General features: G+C 39.9%; 1 protein-coding gene across 1 annotated transcript in view; it reads right to left on the bottom strand.

The window, feature by feature from the left end:
* Positions 1-21,822, bottom strand: part of rngtt (RNA guanylyltransferase and 5'-phosphatase) — a 106,342-nt gene that overhangs the window by 73,988 nt on the left and 10,532 nt on the right. The window contains exons 6-8 of the mRNA XM_005731146.1: positions 21,083-21,332; positions 16,063-16,172; positions 14,274-14,375 (exon numbers count right to left, since the gene is read on the bottom strand). Coding sequence (XP_005731203.1) covers positions 14,274-14,375; positions 16,063-16,172; positions 21,083-21,332 — 462 coding nt within the window. The remainder of the gene's footprint in view (positions 1-14,273; positions 14,376-16,062; positions 16,173-21,082; positions 21,333-21,822) is intronic.

Raw genomic sequence — 21,822 nt, 5'->3', positions numbered from 1 at the left:
ATTACCTTTGATATTTTTCAATTATTTGAATACAAAATGCTAACAAATGATGTGTTTTGGGGTGCTAGTTTTAAAGATATTATACATATTACAATATTATATAGATATAAAATACATACATTTCAGTACCAAATAATACCTGAAGAATACCCAGAGAGGCACAGTTGTGTTTGCTGCTTTATCAATAAACACAATGAGCTGGCAAATAATTAAAAGCAGTTTCGAAACAGGGACATTAAACAGACTTAAATCCTTGATCTTCCCTTCTGTTGGTTCCCCAAAAATGAGCTAAAAAAAAGATGGGCCACACCCAAAAACACAGACACCATTGTTGCCTTTGTGTTTCCTCCAGAACAGTCTCCAAGTATAACAGCAGGTGTGAGCATTCAGCATTGTTTTTACCCAACTGCTTTGATTAGATTTTCCATGTCAAATAGATCTTTTTTAGGCTCTCTTTGTTGTCTTTTTTTTTTTACTTAAAGAACAATATGTACAGAATGACAAAACCCAGAAACTCAACCATAGTTGACAAGTCCCATTAATGTCACTCAACTTATTTTTGTTGTTTAACTTAACATCCATCCATATGCGTGACATTATTCTGTTTAATGGTTGATTAGTTAAGAGTCAAGTAGGCTTGTCTTTGTTAATTCCACTGAGAGAGAGAATCTGGTGGCTTCATTACACACCTCTTATGAACTCAATTACACTCTGCAGTCTGCTGGCTGCTCTTTAAAACAAAATACCAAGTGCTGAATAAAGCAGAACTAATATGTCGTAATGAGCAACTAAAGCCCTGCTGTATTTGGAAAGGTTAAGTATCCTAATCAATGCGAGTAAAATCTGCAGCAAATTATATTGTATTTCAAACCAGAAGAAAATTGGTAGACTTTCATGTGATACCAACTTGCAGCTAGTACACACACTGAAGGGATGTACGCATTGTCGGAAAGCCAATTTGGATGACAGAGATGAATTTGAGATTAATGACTTCCCAAAGGACAAAGACACAAATTTCTCATACCTGCTGTGACTCTCCACGATTATAAACAACAGGATTAGACCTAATAAATATGCCACCAACACCAGCTGGTTCAAATAGGGAAACTTGTCAAGATGCCAAGAGTGAGGGTGTGTGGAAGTTTACACCAGCAACAGTGATGCGCGTTACACAAGTAATGTGCCAATGCCATTTACCCTGCTGACTCTCAAAGGAGATGTCTGGCCCAGGACCTCCAACACGGACCGCACCAAAGTATATCTGGTGAAATATAATGATATATAAGCGTCTTTATGTATGGTCTTGTTTTATTTTGGTCATCAGCCAATGTACTAGTTAATAATTCCCTAGCTAGCCTTATCCCCTCTCATCCCTAATGCCTTAATCTTCATTGCAGACATGGATACACACACAGACATCTGGGGAGCTGCTAGCCAAATAGTCATTCTGGTCATATTTATTTAAAATCTGCTTAAAGTCCAGAAGCTGGGGCACATCTGTAATAGATGTATTATAATGCAAGATGACTGCCCCTCCTTGAACCTGGTTCTATTGGAGTTTTATTCCTGTTAAAAGGGGGTTCGTCCTTCCCACTGTCGCGAAATACTTGCTCACAGGGGGTGTTGTCTGATTGTTGGGGTTTTCTCTGTATTACTGTAGGGTCTTTAGCTTACAATTTAAAGTGCCTTGAGGTGACTGTTGCTGTGATTTGGTGCCAGATAAGTAAAATTGGATTCAATCAATTTAATTGTCAGATGAAACCCTGAAGTATGTCTTAAAAGCAGGTTGACAGGAAACACGTGGAGACCATAGGTATCATTCAGCTGCCTCTCCACTCTTGGAGTCAGATGGACTTCACAGTCACCATATTGGGCCACAGTATGGTGAAGCAGTGGATGATCTGATATCCTCGTGTCAGTGTTGTTCCCACATCATCACAATAAATGTTGTTCCAGGTTCAACATTGTAAGTGACCTATCACATTGTTGTGACATTCCCCTTTTGTGCCTTTGAAAAATACCGTTTTTAAAAAATCGACTTCACTTGCGAGAAGTGAAACTGCTTCTGTCCGCCGATCTAGGAACTTGAATTCTTTGCATTTCAGGATACTTTCCTTTAACAGTAAGCATTATACATATTGTCCTTACAGAGGTGGTTTCTCTTCTCGCAAGTGAAGTCGATTTTTTCAAGGCGTTTGGTTTTTGTTTTGTTTTTTTGAGGTCGCGGATGACGTCAGCAGAAGGTGGTTGGTCACTTGCAATGTTGAACCTGGAACAACATTATTTATGATGACGAGGGAACAACACTAACACGAGGATATCAGATCGTCCGTGAAGCAGTAGTCCTCATGCTCTAGAGTTCTGATGTAAATAGTAGTGCCACTCTAAGCACTCAAAGTACTTAGACAGTGTAAGTACCTGAGTTGAAGGCAAGTGGATTTTTTTTTTTAGTAGGTTCTTGAAGACATTTTATCTCTCATATAAGAGGCGTCCATATCCACTTTCAAGACCCTAAAAAGAAGTGCAGTTGCCTTCAACTAAAGTGCTTAAGACTACCATGACCTGCATAACTGACAACCTGCCCAGACACACTAACCAGAACTACCTGCAGCTGAAGCTCTGGTTCACGTGACTCTGCGCAAAGTTTTCTAAGAGCGTTGAGCAGAATGTCGACTACCATTGTTTACTCCCATCCAAGAAGGTGGAGCTGACTTCTGACTGCAGGAGTCCCTGAGGGGGCATTATGATTATTTGTCACAATATGAGCCCACTCATATTTCCAGAAGACCACTTTTTACATGACAAGATAATCTTTCAACAAAGCGTGGGTTCCCTATTGCGCAGACACCTGCGTCTCATTAAATACATTAAATTATTATCCATGACATGATAGAAACAAGTAAAAAATAATCCTTTTCAAATATTGTAGAGAGCCAGGATTTTATTAAAATAAATCAAATGGTTTATAATGCACAGACAGGACACTTTTACATGACAATATAAGTTATAATACAGGGTGGGCCATTTATATGGATACACTGTAATAAAATGGGAATGGCTGGTGATATTAAAGTCCTGTTTGTGGCACATTAGTATATGTGACCATTGTTTTTCTTGTGACATTACCAATAAGTTTGATGTGTCACATGGCCCTCTTGCTATGGAAAAAAACAAAAGTTGTATCCAAGATGGCCGACTTCTAAATGGCCACCATGGTCACCACCCATCTTGAGGAGTTTGCCCCCTCACATATACTAATGTGCCACAAACAGGACTTTAATATCACCAACCATTCCCATTTTATTACGGTGTATCCATATAAATGGCCCACCCTGTACAACTTATGGAATACGCTGGTCAAGAAAAGTGGCCGTCATAAGATGGTGTTATGTGTAGAGTATGACCACACACACACACACACACACACACACACACACACACACACACACACACACACACACACACACCTACCTCCCTGACAGGAGAAAGCATAAAAACACACTAATCCTGAGATATAAAGCAGGTGGAGACACGTCCTGTGGATACTGCAGGGGGATGGAAAAAAGAAAAGAAATGTTGGTGGAGAAGGGGGGGAAAAAAATGGTGAGTGGGCCAGCACTTACATTTTTTGGGTGGGAGAGGATTGACTCCATCCTCAGTGGAGCTGAGGATGGAGCAGGGTAAGAAAGGGAACAGGAAATGCCTGTGTTGCCTAGTTTAGGCAAAATGATAACTCCTGCAGATAGAAAGATATACTTGTGTGCAGGGCTAATATCTTTTATCTCAGAAAAGGAACAATGGCTAAAAAGATCAAACAGAAATGCTGAGTGTCACAACAGAGAAGATCTGTCAACCAGTGGGGACACAACAGGTCTGCACAGAGCAGAAGAAGTTCCCCCGCTGTCTAATTAGCCAACTAGCCACGGCTGTCAAGTACGTTCAGAGGAAAGTAGAGACCATTAGTTCTGCGTAACTCCCAGTGGTCCTCCTCCTCATCACAGTCACACCTTCATACCAATACCATTCCTCCCCTCCTTCCTTCTATTAAATTATGTTGGCAGCAGATACTTTATTCTGTTTTTATGGACAACAGGAAATTGTGAAATATAATATGCTCATTTATTCAGACAAGTGGATGCTTCTGCCCACCTCCTCCTCGGCTCTCTGGGTGCTTCGCATGTTATGCGCATTCCCGAGCCACATCCCCCAAACTCTTTGGCCCTAATGAGGCACAGACGGTCATTGTATCGGCTCTGCAAGTCTACAAGGCATGACTGACAGCAGCTGATTTCCAGAGGAGGGTTTAGATCAGATCCAACAGCTTTGCACATCATTAGTGATGCGTCAAGGGGCTGGTCAAGGGACGGTGCTTTCTTTTTCCCCCCATAGGGAGGGCGGGGTGATTTCTCATTTTAGACGGAAGCGCAAAAAAAGAAAAAGTGGGCAAAACAAATGGATGTACATATTGTATTTGTTTGCTTGATGCAGTACTCATGTGACTCGAAATACTATTTAAATACTTACAAATTTAAGCTTTTATAAAGAGGCTTACATATGCAGCCAAAGGCAACTAATCCTTTATTGTTGCCCACTACTTGGGCAGGGATTAAGGAACCCAGTACTATGGGTTCAAAAACTACACACACTATAATTGTACAGACAATGTTAACTGTGCTCAATTTTTACAGTTTTTTTTGACTGGTTAAACATTTTTTGGGGATGCATTTAATTGACTAGGAGACTAGTCAATTAAATGTGAGGAGCAGCCCTAATTTAAAGCTTACTGAACACCAGTAAGAATAAATTCCTGTAATGTAACCAACAATTTCCCTGTTGAAACAAAATTTCAATAACTTACAAGACAGAATTTTGGTGCAGTCTATTATCATCATTAGCATCACAGACACTAGGCTAGTACACGCCCTTGCTACAGTGTTGTTTGGCCTGTTTTTGCTGTTGGTTATGAAATGAAGAGTGTAGAAACGAAAGAGTAAAATCAGCTAATTGACCGGTAGTTGTAGAACACATGATGGCCTTATTATATATCATGTAAAAGTCAGCTTCTGTTAATATAAATGAGATGTTTCTGTGAAATTAAAACGATACAATGCAGCTTGCTGTGCTGTCCACAAAAGGCAAAAAAAACACAACAAACAAAGACCCCACCCCCAATTTTAGCCATTTGTGAGGTGGTTGCCTGGAAATCTGATGGCACTTTAATACCTAATACATTACTGAAGTTTTGTGGATATCAATCTGATTTAAATACTCTGATATAGATAATAATCTTCACATTTGAATCCCATTTGGCAGCTGAACTCTTGACTGTGTGGGCCCCACAGGAGGCACACAGATACACACACTTAAAGATTTTGTGTGTTATAGTAAGAAATAAGAAATTAACTAAATAACCAACAGAAACTATAAAACACAAACACACATATGTGTTTGTAATTATTTATTAAGCATACTGAATTAATGAATAAATGTTTTATCTTTGTGTTATTTTATTTTGTTATATAAAACACTGGCAGTCTTACGGAGAAAACCAAAGAGCCAAAAAAAATGGGAAAGATGGCACTGAAGTCTTTTTCACTGACATTATTTCATCTGGGATGTAAAAGAAAAACACTGGATTGTGTCCTCTCTTTAAATAAATCACTGGAGTGGTAATCAGGGATGAAACAGGACTTTAAAGAGACAGTTAAAAAAGTCCAAAACTTTCTCAAGTCCAGTTTCTTTGAGTCCAAATTGAGCAACATTGTTTGTTTAAATGCCTAAGAACATAATTGGCTCTCTCCCTTCTCTTTGCCCTTCATCTCTGGGGCACAAACCAATCTAGCCCTGACAGAAGGCTGTATAAGAAGAGGTGAAAAAACCCCAACTCAGTTTATGTCTCCCCTCTTGGCAAATCCACTAATTTTGCTGTCTTTCCAAAGCCCATTAGAAGCCACCTCCCTTGGCAGATTGCAGGCAAGTGACAACTTTGTTTTTTGTCTTGTTTTTTTCCCCCTCACTGTATGACTGGTTGCATCGAGAAAAGCTATATAATATTTTTAGGTGAGTGGGGAAGCGTCAGTACTTTGTCACTGTCACGCATGTTATCATGGTACTGAGTGAGGTAGTTTAACTGTCACAGATGTTGATGCGTTGCCCTGTAGTCATGAGAAGAGACTGCCAGAATCACCGATTTGATCCTGACAGCAACTCTGTTAGACCATTACAGGCTGCTGAAAATTAACAGTCTTCCTCACTTAACCTTTTCCTGTAAAAAAAAAAAAAAAATTATACTTGCATGTGATATTTTAAAAAGAGAAATTACTCATTTAAAAGTAAAAATTGCTTTCATTAGAATTGGAAACTTTTTTTTATCCTCACCAGGGTAACAAAGGGATTAAGAATATGTAAAACTAAAGTGAGGACCCCTTAGCAATATGCAAAGAGAAAAATCTTTCACGGCCACCTTGGAGAGACAAATTTCCTATTAAAAGTCCATTTCAGGCCTTAAAAATGCCACTGGAAAGAAAGTGGGACATTTAATAAGAAATGCTCTGCACATTTCATGTAATGCATCAAGAGAATGACAATTTAAGATCACGCCCTACCACTGCCATCTTAATGAAAACCCACCAACTCGACAATCTTCCATCATGTTAGACTGCAAGTCCTGCTGTTGCCTATGTATACTTTTTTTTTATCCTTTGAGAAATTTTAGAATTAGACCCCAGCAGCACATCGAACAAATGACCACAAATCTATTTGTGTTAGTTTTGAGAAGGGCAAACCTTCGCCCCTGGCAGAAACATCTGGAATTCAACATGTAGGGCAGACCTTCCCAAAGTGTGGGGCCCGGCCCCTAGGGGGGGCGCAAAGCCATTGAAAAGGGAAAAAAAAAAGCAAAAACAATGCTTGGACACTGCTAGCATAATGGACCAGTGTTTGATGGGGCTCCCACACACACGCAAAGCATGAGATGAAGCATAGCTGAATATGTTTCCAAACTAGGGCTTTTCGATATAACGATATATATCGGATGAAGATATAAAAACATCTATCGTTTCATTTTACGCTATGGTTTGTTTCGTGGTGTCGCAAAATAAACTGTTTACGGCAATATTTTTTCATCGTTTTGATGGTCACTGTAGTGGCTATATTAATTTCTTAAAGTTCTCTCTTTCTCTTATATTTAATATAACCACACTACGGACGGACAAGTACCTGTTTGTATGCGTTGTCGTTAACAACAATGACGGTAAAACCAACGCGTGTCCGCTTGTTTATTTTCCACTTAAACCTTTCCTAAAGCTCAAGATCCTGTTGAGACTTTTCAAAATAAACTGAATCACGTGAAAGAGCAGATTATTTACAGATGAGAATTTAAAAAAAAGAGCCGCCAGGTGCTAAGAAATAAACCTTAGACTCAAACGTTAGAAGAGGCTTTTCCCCGCAGCACGCTGTGTAATAAATACTCACAAAAAATAAAAAAAATAAAAACGGCAGCTGTTACAACTTGTGTCTAAAAATGTATAGTTTCGTGCATCGGTTAAAACACTGGACTCCAGGTACACGGCGCCCAGCTGGAAACACTTCAGGCAAGTTGAGCTGCCCGAGATTCACAGAATTTACAGAAAATGTTACATTTTTGTGATTTATATCATTATCGGGATGATAGAGGTCTTATATCGGGATATGAGATTTTGGTCATATCGCACAGCCCTATTCCAAACCAACTTCATTCTAAGCCAAAGACTAGAAAATACGGTGAAGCATATCTTCCCTCTGGCGTCACCTGCACAAGTGCCGAGGTAGGTCTCCCCTGCAGAATTGCTTTTTCCTTCGTCGGGAGCAGCGCTGGGCTCTCCAAATCACGGACAAACAGTATCACACATTCTTGATTTTTAGTTCACAAACACTTCTTGTAATGGCTAACTCATGACATTTTGGAGATGTTAGCTCTTTATACAGTAAAGTTACAGCGGGATACAAATAATATCAGGCTGATCCTGCCACAATTTGTTCCCCCAGTTCAAATCCCGGACAAACAGTATCCCACAGCTGTTTATGTTTTTAAACCAATTTCCACAGAGAGGCATTTTTTGAAAAATGTATTGATAGCAATTTTGAATATTATTACACAGGAAAAAAACAACTACCGGTACACGTAAAATAATTACACCGTGACGCCTCTGCCTTTCTAAATAGAGGGACAGTAAGAGTGTGTGTGTGTGTGTGTGTGTGTGTGTGTGTGAGAAACCTGAAGATAGAGACAAAATACTGTCACTGTTGATCTGAATATCCGCCATTCTGCAATTCATCTCATGTAAACAATAACGTGGCGCACAGTGTGACGTGAAAAAAGGCACATACCTCTGACGTTGCGTGACGGACTCTGTATTCCTCGTCCACACGTAAACGGAAAAAAGGAGTTTTAAAAAATCTCAGTTTCCGGTGATTCGAAACGCCGTTTACGTGTGGACGAAAGGTCCAAACGCATAGAAACAGCTGCGTTTTCAAAATACACGTTTTGGTGTGGACTTAGCGTAAAGGAGTTGGTAGTTTATTTTCTTACTACCTGTAATTTATTGCAGATTACTTGAGGTGTTTGAGGTGTGAAATAAACCGCATTAGAGCAAAATATGGGTGTGTGTGGTTAAAGGATGTGTTTGTTTGTGCATGCGTGCGTGCGTGCGGGTGGGTGGGGGGTGCGAACATTTTTCTTGTCAAACAAAGGGGGGCCTAGCAAAAAAAGTTTGGGAACCACTGATGTAGGGGGTGCTGAGGACCAAAATGACCAAAGGGTTTTCATACTAGTGATGTCACAGTATCAGAAATTTAGTAGTTAGTACCAATACCAGTAGAAATACATGCGTTTTTGACACCTAGTTCATTACTTACAATTATCATCCAACATAATGCAAAATTGCATATTTAATTGTTGCAAATGAATGTGTCAACAGCAAAGCAGTTCCATAATTTACTTTGCCTTTCGTACTAACAAGTCAAAGCAAAGCTACCAGTGTGTTGCATGGAAGTCAGAATTTCCAGGTTTCCGAGTCGGACTTCAATAGTTATCAGAATCAGAATCAGAATACTTTATTAATCCCGAAGGAAATTAGTTATATCACCTCAAATCAGTGAAACAAATCTAGCTTTTCCAATTTTGCTACTGGAACGTGTTTAAATCGGGAGTGATGTCATTCCGAGCTCCAACATTTGACTTTTCCCCATTTCAGTTCAATCTTATCCTTATAACACCGAAACAAAAAAAACAGTTTAGGCACTATTTTGTAAGGTGAACAACAGGAGTGGGTAAAAAGCGAAACAAAAAAAATATACAGTATTGTATCACTATACTTTGTGTGACAGTATTATATCAATACAAGGACACCACACATTAATATTTTGTTAAATACAATTATCTGCCACCACCACTCTGGGGTGAAGCCTTCTGAGGTAAATGGACCAAAGCATAGTGCAGCAGGTGCACTAGCTGTCATCTTCCATTTGTATTTTTTTCCTGTGCTTGTGGACCTCCTTCTGCATCTTATCCTTTTTTAGCATGTAACGGCAGACTAGATCCTTTTGTATGCTCCCTTCAGTTCCTGAAGAATTGCCATCTGGGTGCAGATGCTGCCCACAACAACTACAGTACCAATAAATAAATAAAAAAAGCTTATACAGTTGCATTTGAAAATTTTGGGAATTGAATGTTAATGTAAGGATCACCGTGGGACACATCCCCATTTCATACTGATGATCACCAAGGCAGGTACCACTGATCTTACAGCACATCATGGCAATTATATGACAAACAGATTAATGCTGTGTTACACTTGAAGTGGACAGCCAAAAATTTGAGATGCCAGTTGGAATTTTCAGCTGGAGTGCTCCCACATGAGTCAGATTTGCCACTCGATTGTTGGACAAGTCACAACAATCCCAGCTTTGCAATGCAAGCGTGGGATTGTTGGAATTGTAGAACTTGTAATCTGTACTCCCACTGTTGTGTATCTGTGACCACTACAACAATGATCCTCTACTCTAAATGGAACAACTGAATGACTACACCTTACTGGAGGCAAAGCTAGGTTTTCTGACTACTGCTACTGGAACAATATTGACTAAAGCATGGTAAAGAAATACAACAGACTCCAAGAACCAGCAAAGGAAGAATAAAACATTTTCATCACTGTCATGTCTACATTAAAACTTTGCAACTTCCTTCAACTGTTCATTAGATTATTCACATATTCAACTCTTCGTCAACAAGAAGCAAAACATTTAGCTCACTGCACTTGTGCAGAGAGAGGGGAAAGAAGCCAATAAACATTTACTTGTTTTTTGCCACATTTATTTTGAAGCCAGACTTGTCCCACCAATTAAATTCATCAAGGACTAAGCCATGGCCCTGCTCTGCACCCTCTTGAAGACTCACAATCACAGTCCACTAATATTGTCCAGTCCAACCTACAGTCCAGATTCAATGAAGATCTACACTGTTGGAATTTAATAACACTGATTTAATAAAAAGAAGAAAAAAAAAATCTATTTCTCACCAAACCGCCTCTCATCATCACTTCTTTTGTGTAAATTCAATTTCACACACAAAAGATAAACTTGTATGACACACATGGCTATTTACTGGATAAATTAAAAAGCACGGGCACTAATAAGGAAACATGATTTTCGATTGCTTTCATCCGTCCCTTGGCTTTGGAGAATAAAGTAACATCAGAAGAGGCTGTTCCTCGCAAAGAGAACAAAAGCCTCTCTTTTCCAAGCGCAACTTTATTACTTGTATGTAGACCAAAGCGAAGACTGCGTTGTGAATATCCACAATGCTGCATGATCCTTTTACAAAAAACCCCATTGCTTTTGTCAGACGTACTGCATGCACCGTGTGTCAAAAAGACAACAATGATAAATAAAGAGAACTGCTGAAAAAGCACGAGAACCGCAAACAGCAGGCTGACGCTATGCTGACAACAAAGACCATCAAAGTCTACCATATCAAACCTTTTGCCGTGTAAATATGCTGTGGTTTGCATTCTGATGTTGTTCGCACACATGCGCATGCAAAACACGCACACACAAAGCAGGATGTGAATAAGAAATATGTATGTCTGTAGCCGAGTGTCAACAAGTTTCAAGAACTTGCAGGTATTCTAAAAGAAGCCAGAAAACATTTTTATTTATATATTAACATAAGATGGGGCACATTGTTTACCACAACTGAAGAAATAGACATTAATTCATATGGCTGAAAAGTGACAACATTTTTATATCATACTTCTACACAAAACATCTCCAAGCTTCCTCTTTTACATGATGCCCCAATTGTTTGGAAAGCAGTCGCAGCGAAAAAACAGTAACTGAAAGGGAGCTGAATGTATTAGTCCAGGGGTGTCAAACCCAAATACACAGTGGGCCAAAATTCAAAACTGAAACAAAGTCGCGGGCTAACATTAATATTTATTGAAGAAAAGAAAAAAAATCTTCCTCCAGATATAAGAATGAATCTTTTCTTATGGACTCAAAAAAGTTTTGCTGGAAAACTGAATATGGAACAAGCAAAGCTTAATACTAAACGATATATATATTAGCTGTATAATACCAGTAGGCCATCTCTAATAGTAATTTGGTATGGCTTCGCGGGCCAAATGTAATTAGGCTGCGGGCCAGAGTTTGACACCTATGTATTAGGACAACCCAAACATGACAGTCGGACCTCCAGCACTCCAATTATATTAGGAGAGTTTAAGAAAGAGTTGACTGAGGTTAGAGGAAGTATGAAATCAAGACCAGATAAAGTGACTGTATCACACCAATTGAATTAGTCATCCCATTACAGCTAGGATTTAGAAATCACTTTCACTTCTAATCTAGCAAAGCACTGTCTGAATACAGCGTTGTATCACAGGAGGCTGTAACACAGCCCAAGCCAATATATGCTTTACCAAGACAGCAAGCTGCTGTTGCTCACCTCAACCTCAAACACACTATAGTTGAAGCTAAAGGTGTTATCTTGTATTTTTCCTTTTGTCAACAAACGCCATGAAAGACCAAAGTTATATGTGTCTGTGAATACTTTGTGACTTTCCTGTGACCTCAGTCAGAAGAATGTGTCTTGATCCTACTAGGGTAGAATATGTTCCAACAGTCTACTATCTTTTTAACTAGGTCAAAACAAGCAAGCAAGCCACCCAAAGGATCTAAAAGAAGCAGTCAGCTGGATTATCTGCAGACTCTAAATGAACAAACAGCTCAGGAAAGTCGACGCTGTTAAAAATAAATAAATAAATAAATAAATAAATCAGGTGGTGTTGGAAATAAACTAGCAGAAGAATTTACTTTGTTTACCAATCCACTGGCCTAGAAATTTGCCATACATGGGATTAGAGCCCTCCACACTCACCCTGTGTTCCACAGTACTTACATCAACCATACAAAGCCAGATTCTGCAGTAAGACCACAGCACCGTCTGTGTAAAACTATCAACTCTAGATCACTGTGGTCACTGCTGTTTTCAGTATTTCTCAGACAAGAGTGAGCCATTTAGAACCACATGCACATGCAGATTAAGACATAATCAATTATGACAGTAACACATTATTAAAAAGGGCAAGCAATAGCAAAGTTAACCCTTAGATACTGTTCGGGTCAAATCTAACCAGTTTTGACATGCGACAGCAGTAAAAATGCCCTAAATTCATTATTTTGAAGTTAGCCAGAAAAAGTAGCCACAACATGTAACAATAAAAATTATTCTGAGCCTAATGAGGTTAAACACATGGGAATGCCATACATGCAAGCATTCCTCCCACTACTAATAGTGCAAATAGAATTAAATCATTATGGCTGGTTTTCATGTTTTTCCTCCCAAAATGAGTGTTGTAAGACATAAAAATACACTTTCCATTAATCATCTATTTATTAAATGTCATACATTCTAAATTCCTGTGTCCGACAGACAGGTATGTAGCCATTGTATACTGATATGTAGTTTAACATTTGTTATTAGGGAATTCTTGGCCCAAGTCAAGACTGTACTGGACCAGACCATGAAGACAGTTCCTGAAGTATCAGGAAGTATGTCTAACAGATCCTTTATGAGTAACTATAATGCTTCAAAATGGGAAATTAAATACAAGGAAGAATGATCTCATTTTAGAGTTCATGTATAGTACAAAGATCAGACAATGTACCAATTTAATATTTGCTCCATCTTTTGGTTTGTTCATAGATTTTTGTAGCACACCTTTTATTTCACCAGTTGAAGTTTTTATCATGCACATTTCCCCAAGATGGATTTTCCCACCTTCTTTGATTATTTTAAATATTATTTCAAGCAATATGTCCTCTGGATTTAAAAATGTAAAAAGTATTTTACCATTTTTAAATTGCTGAATTTGAGGAGAAGGTAGTGCATTATATCCTCAATATATCCTGTGCTTGAGTGGTGACTCATAGCATACGGAGCCTCTATCTGCATCTGTTTTTCACAACTGAAAAAAATATCAGGTTACTTTTCAAAATCAAGTGCTGGAGGGAAATAAGGTGACAGACGAGAGCCAGAGGCAGCAGAGGAAGAGGTCAGTGTCCCTCTTCAGTCAAACGTCAGAGCAGAGCTGAACAACAATTTCAAGATGTTCTGAAAATAATGGAAGCTGATTACACACATTAGCGGGATCTTGGTCAGAGGCCAAATCTGTACTCTGCTAGTCTCTCTCTTAGGGGAAACTAAAGCACCGATATGTAAAATTCTTTAAAATGACTGCAGTCATTAAATATTCACCAGCACACTGCACATTTGCACCAGCGAGGGAAACAGGGCTTCACAGCGGACTACCAGAATACTAACACTTCTTTTTCCCTCAGCACTGGCTTTACGTAACAGAGAGATAAAACAAAAGAAAAACAACAAATTCAACCTAAAATGTGACCGGACAGAAGAAGTGCCCCATGCTCTCTCTTTTATATGGGGTAAGAGACTGGAGTCAGTCATCATCCTGTTCAGGTTATATGAAGGTAATTATGCAGGGAACATCACTGATATCAAAGAGCACTCCTGCTGATTAGCCATGTAAAATCTTTGTAATTAAAACCTAATGAGAACGAGCATCTCTGATGGACAACTCTGAAGGACATAAACTTACGGTATGCCTACTGACACAAAAGAAAACCCATTGAACTTTGAACACAATGAAGTTAGAGACACAGTCTCATACCTGTACTGACACATGAAGACAAGCAGTCATTTCTCATAAACTCACCGCGTGCCGTCGGCTTTCCAGCTGACTTTGTATGGATTCTGCTCGAGGAAACGCAAGTTTTGCCTGTCCATGGACACAGGCTGCGCACCAGGAAAACCAGACCTGCAAAAACAGCAACAACAGCCCTTACATGTGTGTCTGATCTTGAGGCTGGCTCTAAACACAGCTTAGAAGATTTTTGGTTGGCTGTTTCGGTAAGCTTACGAAATGTCACATTTATTCCATTCAGGATCTTCTATTAATGATCAGGGAGTCAAGTCTTTTCTAGCACATCCCAAAGATTTTCAGTGGGGTTAAAAATAATGTCTCATGCTCTCTGAACGAGTCCTTTGCGATTTAAATCCTGACATCATCACCTTGGACTATGCCTGTGCCATCGGGAAGGGGGAAAAAAATCCGAGCAAACTTGGTGGTTCAATATATCCAGGTAGTCAGCCGTCCTAATTTCTTTTGGGCTTAACCTTGACCTGACTAACCCCAGATCATAACACCACCATGCACAGGCTTGTATGGTAGGCACAAGACATGATGGGTGCATGTTTAAATATTTAAGCTCACTAGCAAACTGAAGCCTTTTTTGATTTAGCTTCAGTTTTTTGTTTTTTTTTTAAGCTGCGCTGCTGTTTAGTCCCAATCCTTCTTTGCAGAATGCATGCGAAAATACATTTTACTATTGGTGCTTATGATGACATGATTTCACACTCTTAAATCCTCTCCAACCACATAATGCCTTGGAGAGTTCTTAACCCCATTTTAGTATTTTCAGCAATATCCTTGTTGTTTTTGTTTTGTTTTGTTTTTTTGCTTGAAGCAAACCAATAATTAGACTCTTCTGAAAGGAGAGATCGCATGGTTGTGAAAACAATGTCTTAATACACGGTTGTTTAGAAAGCGAATCATTGCATCAGTTAGGGTTACATCACCTGTTGCCAGCCAAAACATGAATCACTGCAGGAGTCACCCAGAGGAAGCATCTTACCTTTGCCTAATTACAGTGGTGACTTTTTTTGGCCAGGCAGTGTAGTATGCATACATATGATAGGATACCAACAGGCAGCTGGCAAACCTAATAGTTCTCTCATCAGTTCAAGGAGAACAAGCTGATAATTGCAAATACATCTGAACTATTTGTCTTGAATATTCAATATATTACAGATGGGATGCAACACTGACATATAACCTCTGACAGAGTCAGTCAAATCTATTGTTTAACTCAAGACCATTGGAAGACATTTTTTACAGAGTTTTTGTGCGCACAAACACAGGTTCCCAAAAACAAATATAATCTCTGCAAAAGCAACTGGATGCATTAAAGAAACACCTCTCAGACACTTTACTTTGTGGCTTAAGTCATAACATAGTTTATGACAACCTAGTGCACTAAGAGAACAACTAACTTTGGCGCTACACACTGAAAAACTTCCTAAACTATAAATATGTGAGGATTTTAGTATATTAGCAAACAAAGACATAACAAAAATAATTTTAACAGCAGGCCATGGAAATCGCAGCATGGGCTGTTTTCTTGCACTGTGACAAGTCACTGCAGTCGAGCTGATGCTCTGCAATTTCATTAAAAAAGCTGCAGCGGCATATTTCTCCAGAATAGCAACATCTATTCCTGACTTTGCCGCCTGTCAGAGAGTGTAAAGATTTTTTTCTCTGGAAAAAAAAGGTGATTTAAGACAAATGAGTCACTCATAGCACAGTACAGTACACCTACACATGTGTAAACAGACACACACACTTTCCCAGAGGAAAATAAGAAAGGTAAAAGGAAGGTTCTTACTTGTCCCACTCGGCCATCTCCTGGCACATTCTTTGGATCTCGCCTAACTTGGGTTGTATGGTGACCTGTGTGACGCCTTTCACATTGACACCTTCAAGAAATACTGCACCCTGGGAAGATAAAAGAAGAAAAGCAGAAGGCTAAACTTGGAATGAATTTTAAGAAACATTTATTCCCTCCTACACAGAGAAGAAAAACACATTGAGCACCGGTGATACTTTTCCAAACAGCTGCCTCTTTGTTTTATGAATCCCTGTGCGAGACAACAGGTACAAATATTAAAACTCCTGCTTTCACTCCTCTCTATTTTGAATGTTATTTTCACTTTAATTATTTCAAGAATCCGCATCTCACTCTGGATCAACCCCCTTTTCCCAGTATGAGTGATGGAAACAGATGCAGGGTTTTTCCTGGCTCAATGTAAGCCTGTGGGGGTTGACTACACACTGAAGCACAAGTGTTCTGCATAAAGATATGGCAAAAGGTCTGTGTTACCTTATTTATGAGAAATCTGCAATTCCCGGTTATTTCTAGGGAGCTCATGAACAAAATGCTTGATATCACAAAACCATGTGATGATGAAGGTTTGTGCTACACGCTTTAATAAATAGAAAATACTATTTAGTATACTAATACATTATAAATTATGATTTCTGTTCTGTAGGCTGACAACACAGTATACAAGGACCTATTAAGAAACTGAAGGGTAAAAAAAATACAAATATAAAGGAAAATATTTATTTATTAGTATTACTATTTAATGTGCACGTTTTTCACTTCAGCTCGGTTGCTCATACACAACTTTTCACCTTGTGTATGAGCTTCTCCCTGTATAAAGCTAATTACTCACCTTTAAATCTAGGAGGGACAATGTGCATTTCATATTAGGGCTACTGCACATATACATATATTTATCATCTATTCTAGACTCTTGATACGTTCACACCAGATGATCTTCTAATGACCTTGTAAAGGTGAAGTGAATCAGAGTACAGGACATCAGAAACTAAAGTTAAATCAGCATTTATTTATTTATTTATTTATTTATTTTTTAAAGGCTTGTCTAATATCACATATAATAGTCATGTGTTTATAAGATCTTGCCTTCTTTCTCCTTTATTTTGCTTTGGTACCTCTGTGCTCTCCTCATTTCTTCTAAGGCTCTTCCAATAATATGTGTTAGTCCCCGTAGGGAAATTACTCCTCTGCATTTAACCCATTCACCCAGTCAAGCAGTGGGCAGCCACCAATGCAGCGGCCGGGGAGCAGTGTGTAGGGACGGTACCTTGCTCAGGGTACCTCAGGGTAGCTGTTCAGTGGAGTCGAACCCCCGACCTTCCGATCATGGGGCAACCACTCTACCTACTGAGCTATCCCTGCCCCCCCAAAAAATTAAACAATTAAAAGGAAGTTCTTCTATTAGGGAACACCAGTTTGTTGGGGCATTCACAAAAATTCTGTAAAGTCTTTACATTACAACAAGTTTCTTGAGACAACTACGTCTAGGCAGATTTCTTGTAGGACAAGTAATTTTTTCCCTTGTTGTCTCCTGACTGGCTCTGTAAGTATGCTGTACCAGGCAGCTCTGCTCTCGACTGGTCAAAGTAAGCCTGTAATGGACAGATGGTTAATATGGTCCAATATTTTGCCATATATTATTTTATTTTTAGTGTCTGCCTTTTTTCCCCCCACACTGTTCCCAAAGATAACTTCCCAGATGGGTCTGTGTAAAAAACCATCTGCGCGTCAGGATAGACAAGATGTCTCATATTTCACTCAAAAAAGTCTCTGCGAAAGTTCTTTGAATTTCTGATTGGGTAAAAGGAATTTAAAAACTGCCTTTTACAAGTTTAAAAATCCAATCAAGTCCAAAACAAACAAAAATACTGTAAGTGAAGCACATTTGAGTTGATGAAGACTTTAAATTGGACTGGACACAAAGTTAATCAATGAGTGAAAGAAGTGGAATTAGATTTGAGCTACAATTGGAAAATTATTTGATTTGAGCTCATTTTTATGAACAAACACTTGTTTGTTCTGGCACAGATTTGTAGGTTTGTAACGCCCTGCTATCAGACACAAAACTTACTTTATAATACTTTATACTAGGGAGTAAGCAAACATTTTGTTTTCAAAGTTAATGTGTTAGAAGCAGGACAAATGAGCAAGCATAAAGATTTTCTTATGCAGATCATGTGAGGAGTTTCCAGTCTGCAGTGGTCACTATCTATCAAAAATGCTCCAAGGAAGAAACAATGATGAGGAGGAATTAACAGTACTGAAAAAGCCAATCACAGTAGCTGTTGGCTCCATTCACACAAAGTGTATTTACATTTCTAGCGAGGTCTAGCAGGTCAGGACATGTTGTATGGTTTCAGAAGAATTTGCCGTTATAACTTGCATATTGTGAAGATTTAACTCTTTGAGATAAAGACGCTACAATAATACAGAGAAAACCAACAATCAAATCGCCTCGCCTTTGAGCAAGCACTTTGGCGACAGTGGGAAGGAAAAAAATCTCTTTTAACAGGAAGAAACCTCCATTAGCACCAGGCTCAGAGGCATTAGTCTGCCGCAACTGGTTGGAAGCGTTAAGAAGTTGTCAAAATACGGTGGTAAAAAAAATGTAGTAAAAACAATCAGACTGTAATGCAAAAACGGAAGGGGGCCGGGGACTGGTGAGTGTCAGCACCACAGTCCAGGATGAGACAAGGAACATCCACGAATACATCACGAAGATGGCCCCAACTGACAGCGTGCTCAGTGAATACCTCAGGCAGCAGAAACCCAAGAAAGTGGAGGAAGGCGAGGAACCATCATGGAAGGACAGGCCCCTGCACGTATGTACCACTGGCAGATAGAGGTGGCTGATATCCAGAAATCCTACCAGTGGCTGGACAAAGCTGGACTGAAAGACAGCAAGGAAGCACTAATCATGGCAGCAAGGGAACAAGCACTGAGCACAAGATCCATTGAGGCTGGGGTCTATCACACCAGGCAAGACCCCAGGTGCAGGCTGTGTAAAGATGCTCCAGAGACAATCCAGCAAATAACAGCAGGGTGCAAGATGCTAGCAGGCAAGGCATACATGGAACGCCATAACCAAGTGGTCGGCATAGTGTACAGGAACATCTGTGCCGAGTATAACCTGGAAGTCCCGAGGTCAAAATGGGAGACGCCTCCAAGGGTGGTGGAGAATGACCGAGCTAAGATCCTGTGGGACTTCCAGATACAGACGGGCAAAATGGTGGTGGCTAGACAAACATGAGAAGACGGCCGTAGTGATCGATGTAGCGGTTCCGAATGACAGTAACATCAGGAAGAAGGAACACGAGAAGCTCGAGAAATACCAAGGGCTCAGAGAAGAGCTCGAGAAGATGTGGAGGGTGAAGGTAACGGTGGTCCCCGTGGTAATCGCAGCACTAGGTGCGGTGACTCCCAAGCTAGGCGAGTGGCTCCAGCAGATCCCGGAAACAACAGCGGAGATCTCTGTCCAGAAGAGCGCAGTCCTGGGAACAGCTAAGATACTGCACAGGACCCTCAAGCTCCCAGGCCTCTGGTAGAGGACCCGAGCTTGAAGGATAAACCGCCCACAAGGGCGAGTGGGGATTTATATATATATATAATGTTTCCTCTGAAAGTTGATATATTTTAACAGTAATTACCTGCCTTCCCTTAAGGAAGTATTTTCTCTGATTTAAGATCAGCTATATATCCATGCTACTTCTTAAGTGCATAGGAGACAGGAATCTAATTTAACCTTCTCCTTAGAAGTCTTTGACCTAAGTGAGGAAACTTTACTAACAGCTGGAGAGTGTAGGTCTTGTTCTGCTCTGCACCCACAGTGAATCTGGCATTGAGGCACATGAATAGATTCTCCACCTGCCTCAGGTTCTGCTTGGGATAACGTTCTGGCTTGCAGAACAGAACTCCTGTTTCCAGCGGCACTCCCAAGACAGTGCAGTTGGACGTGTCCAACCGTGGGAAGAGATCCTCTCTGAATCTCCGAGGAAGAAACTGAATAATCATCAAGAACCAAAACAACAACTACTTGGCCAGTGAGCCATCTGGTAAAGAAAAAGCAAGACAGATACGACCAGGGACAGCAAGGAAGCAGCAAATGATTTTTTTAAACATAGGAATGTGGGTGTGAGGGGTGCGGTTCTTCTGGAAAACTGACTCTGGATTATGGGTCTCTATAAAAACATGCCAAAATGAGTCACCAAATATCCTTAAGTGGCTCACCCATTAAAATCTACATATAGAGAAACTGTGGAAATGTTTTATCCTTCGAAATATCTTCCTGATCATGATAGGTACATAGCTGCCGACTAGTCTGACTGCGAAGCCGGCCACTCAACCAAGAGACAGTATACTGTTCCTCCTCTCTCCTCTGGACCTCGCCTGTGCTGTATCATATTCTCAAATATTAGATTTGGCCCCATTCAGGTTGTCAGTGAGCTCTGTGTGCAATAAAAGTAATAAACAGATGTTCTGCTGTTGTAATCTGAACAAATGTTTCACACCAATAAATATGTTTTTAATACTTTCCACCATACAAGTGCCGCTTCTGTCTTTTCATTGCCTCTACACTGGCTGCTACTCGTGTTGTTGCACCATTTAGATTTAGGCTTCTTATACAGTCACTTCCTTGAAGTACTCTGAAGCATTAGATCAATGTAAACAGAAGGAAAAACTGATTACAAGCAAGAGGAGATGATTCGAGGTTTCTAATTTCTCAGAATGGCACTGATGAATACTATACATTAACACTGGCAGGCAGCTTTTATCTAATCAAAATTACACCTCTGTCAGCAGCTGAGAAAATGGAAAGTGTAATTTTCTCTAAATTTAAGCATCAGATTTATTGGATTCAGCAACAGACTTACAGGATTATTATATACTTGTGCCTCTTAAAAGGGAGGCCTCCCCGTAGACCCAAAAATCACCCAGTCACGCAGCAAAGGGATCAACATATTTTCTACTTAAGAGTCCATTTCCTGGAACACAGAGGCCTTACCAGTTTTATCTTCTCTTTCTTCCGCTTGCCGGGCGCCGACCCAGAGGAGCTGGGGCCCGACTCCTGGCCAACCGCGTTGCCGTCGTCGTCCACGTCCCCGTCGTCGTCGTCAAAGCACCATTCTGGCAGCTCGGGGGCAGGTGGTGCGCCCTCCCCGTCACCATAGCGACGGAAAAGCTCTTTGAGGTAGTCTCCCTTGTAGATCCCCGGGGCCCGAGCCTGGGCAAAAGCAGCCACCGCTGCCTCGATGCTGATAAGAACAAATAACAGAGACAGGATGTTTTTTTAAAAAAACCTTCAGACTAGTTTCAAGTTGACCAAACGATCATGAAAGTGGGTGAAAGATATGGGTATATAGATGATTTTCTGTACAATAAGTGGACCTTTTACATGGTGTAGAGGCACTATCTTTATACCAGGGTGTCTAAAGCAGAAGCTCCCATGAAACCAAAGGGAAACAAAAAGAATGAAATATTTAATTTGCTTTATGCAAAGCGCTTTGAACCACCTTGTTGTTGAATTGTGCTATACAAATAAACTTGCCTTGCCTTGCCTATTTTCCTTAATGTTATGATCATTTAGTGTCTCTTAACTTCTATCTACAACTAGACTTCAGTATGTGTGAGAGAGGGGTGGAGTAGAACAAGCATAAAAGAGAAGATAGTGAGCTGACTTTAACCAAGAACAAATGTTTTTAAACGAGTGTCTGTCTAAAACCCATGATGGAGGGACGCCAACCA

Source organism: Pundamilia nyererei, unplaced genomic scaffold (assembly GCF_000239375.1).
Source record: "Pundamilia nyererei isolate P.nyererei 1_Seehausen unplaced genomic scaffold, PunNye1.0 scaffold00041, whole genome shotgun sequence".
In the NCBI taxonomy this organism is placed as follows: Eukaryota; Metazoa; Chordata; class Actinopteri; order Cichliformes; family Cichlidae; genus Pundamilia; species Pundamilia nyererei.
Note: the sequence above shows the minus strand (reverse complement) of the source record. Positions and strands in the feature narration are given on the sequence as shown.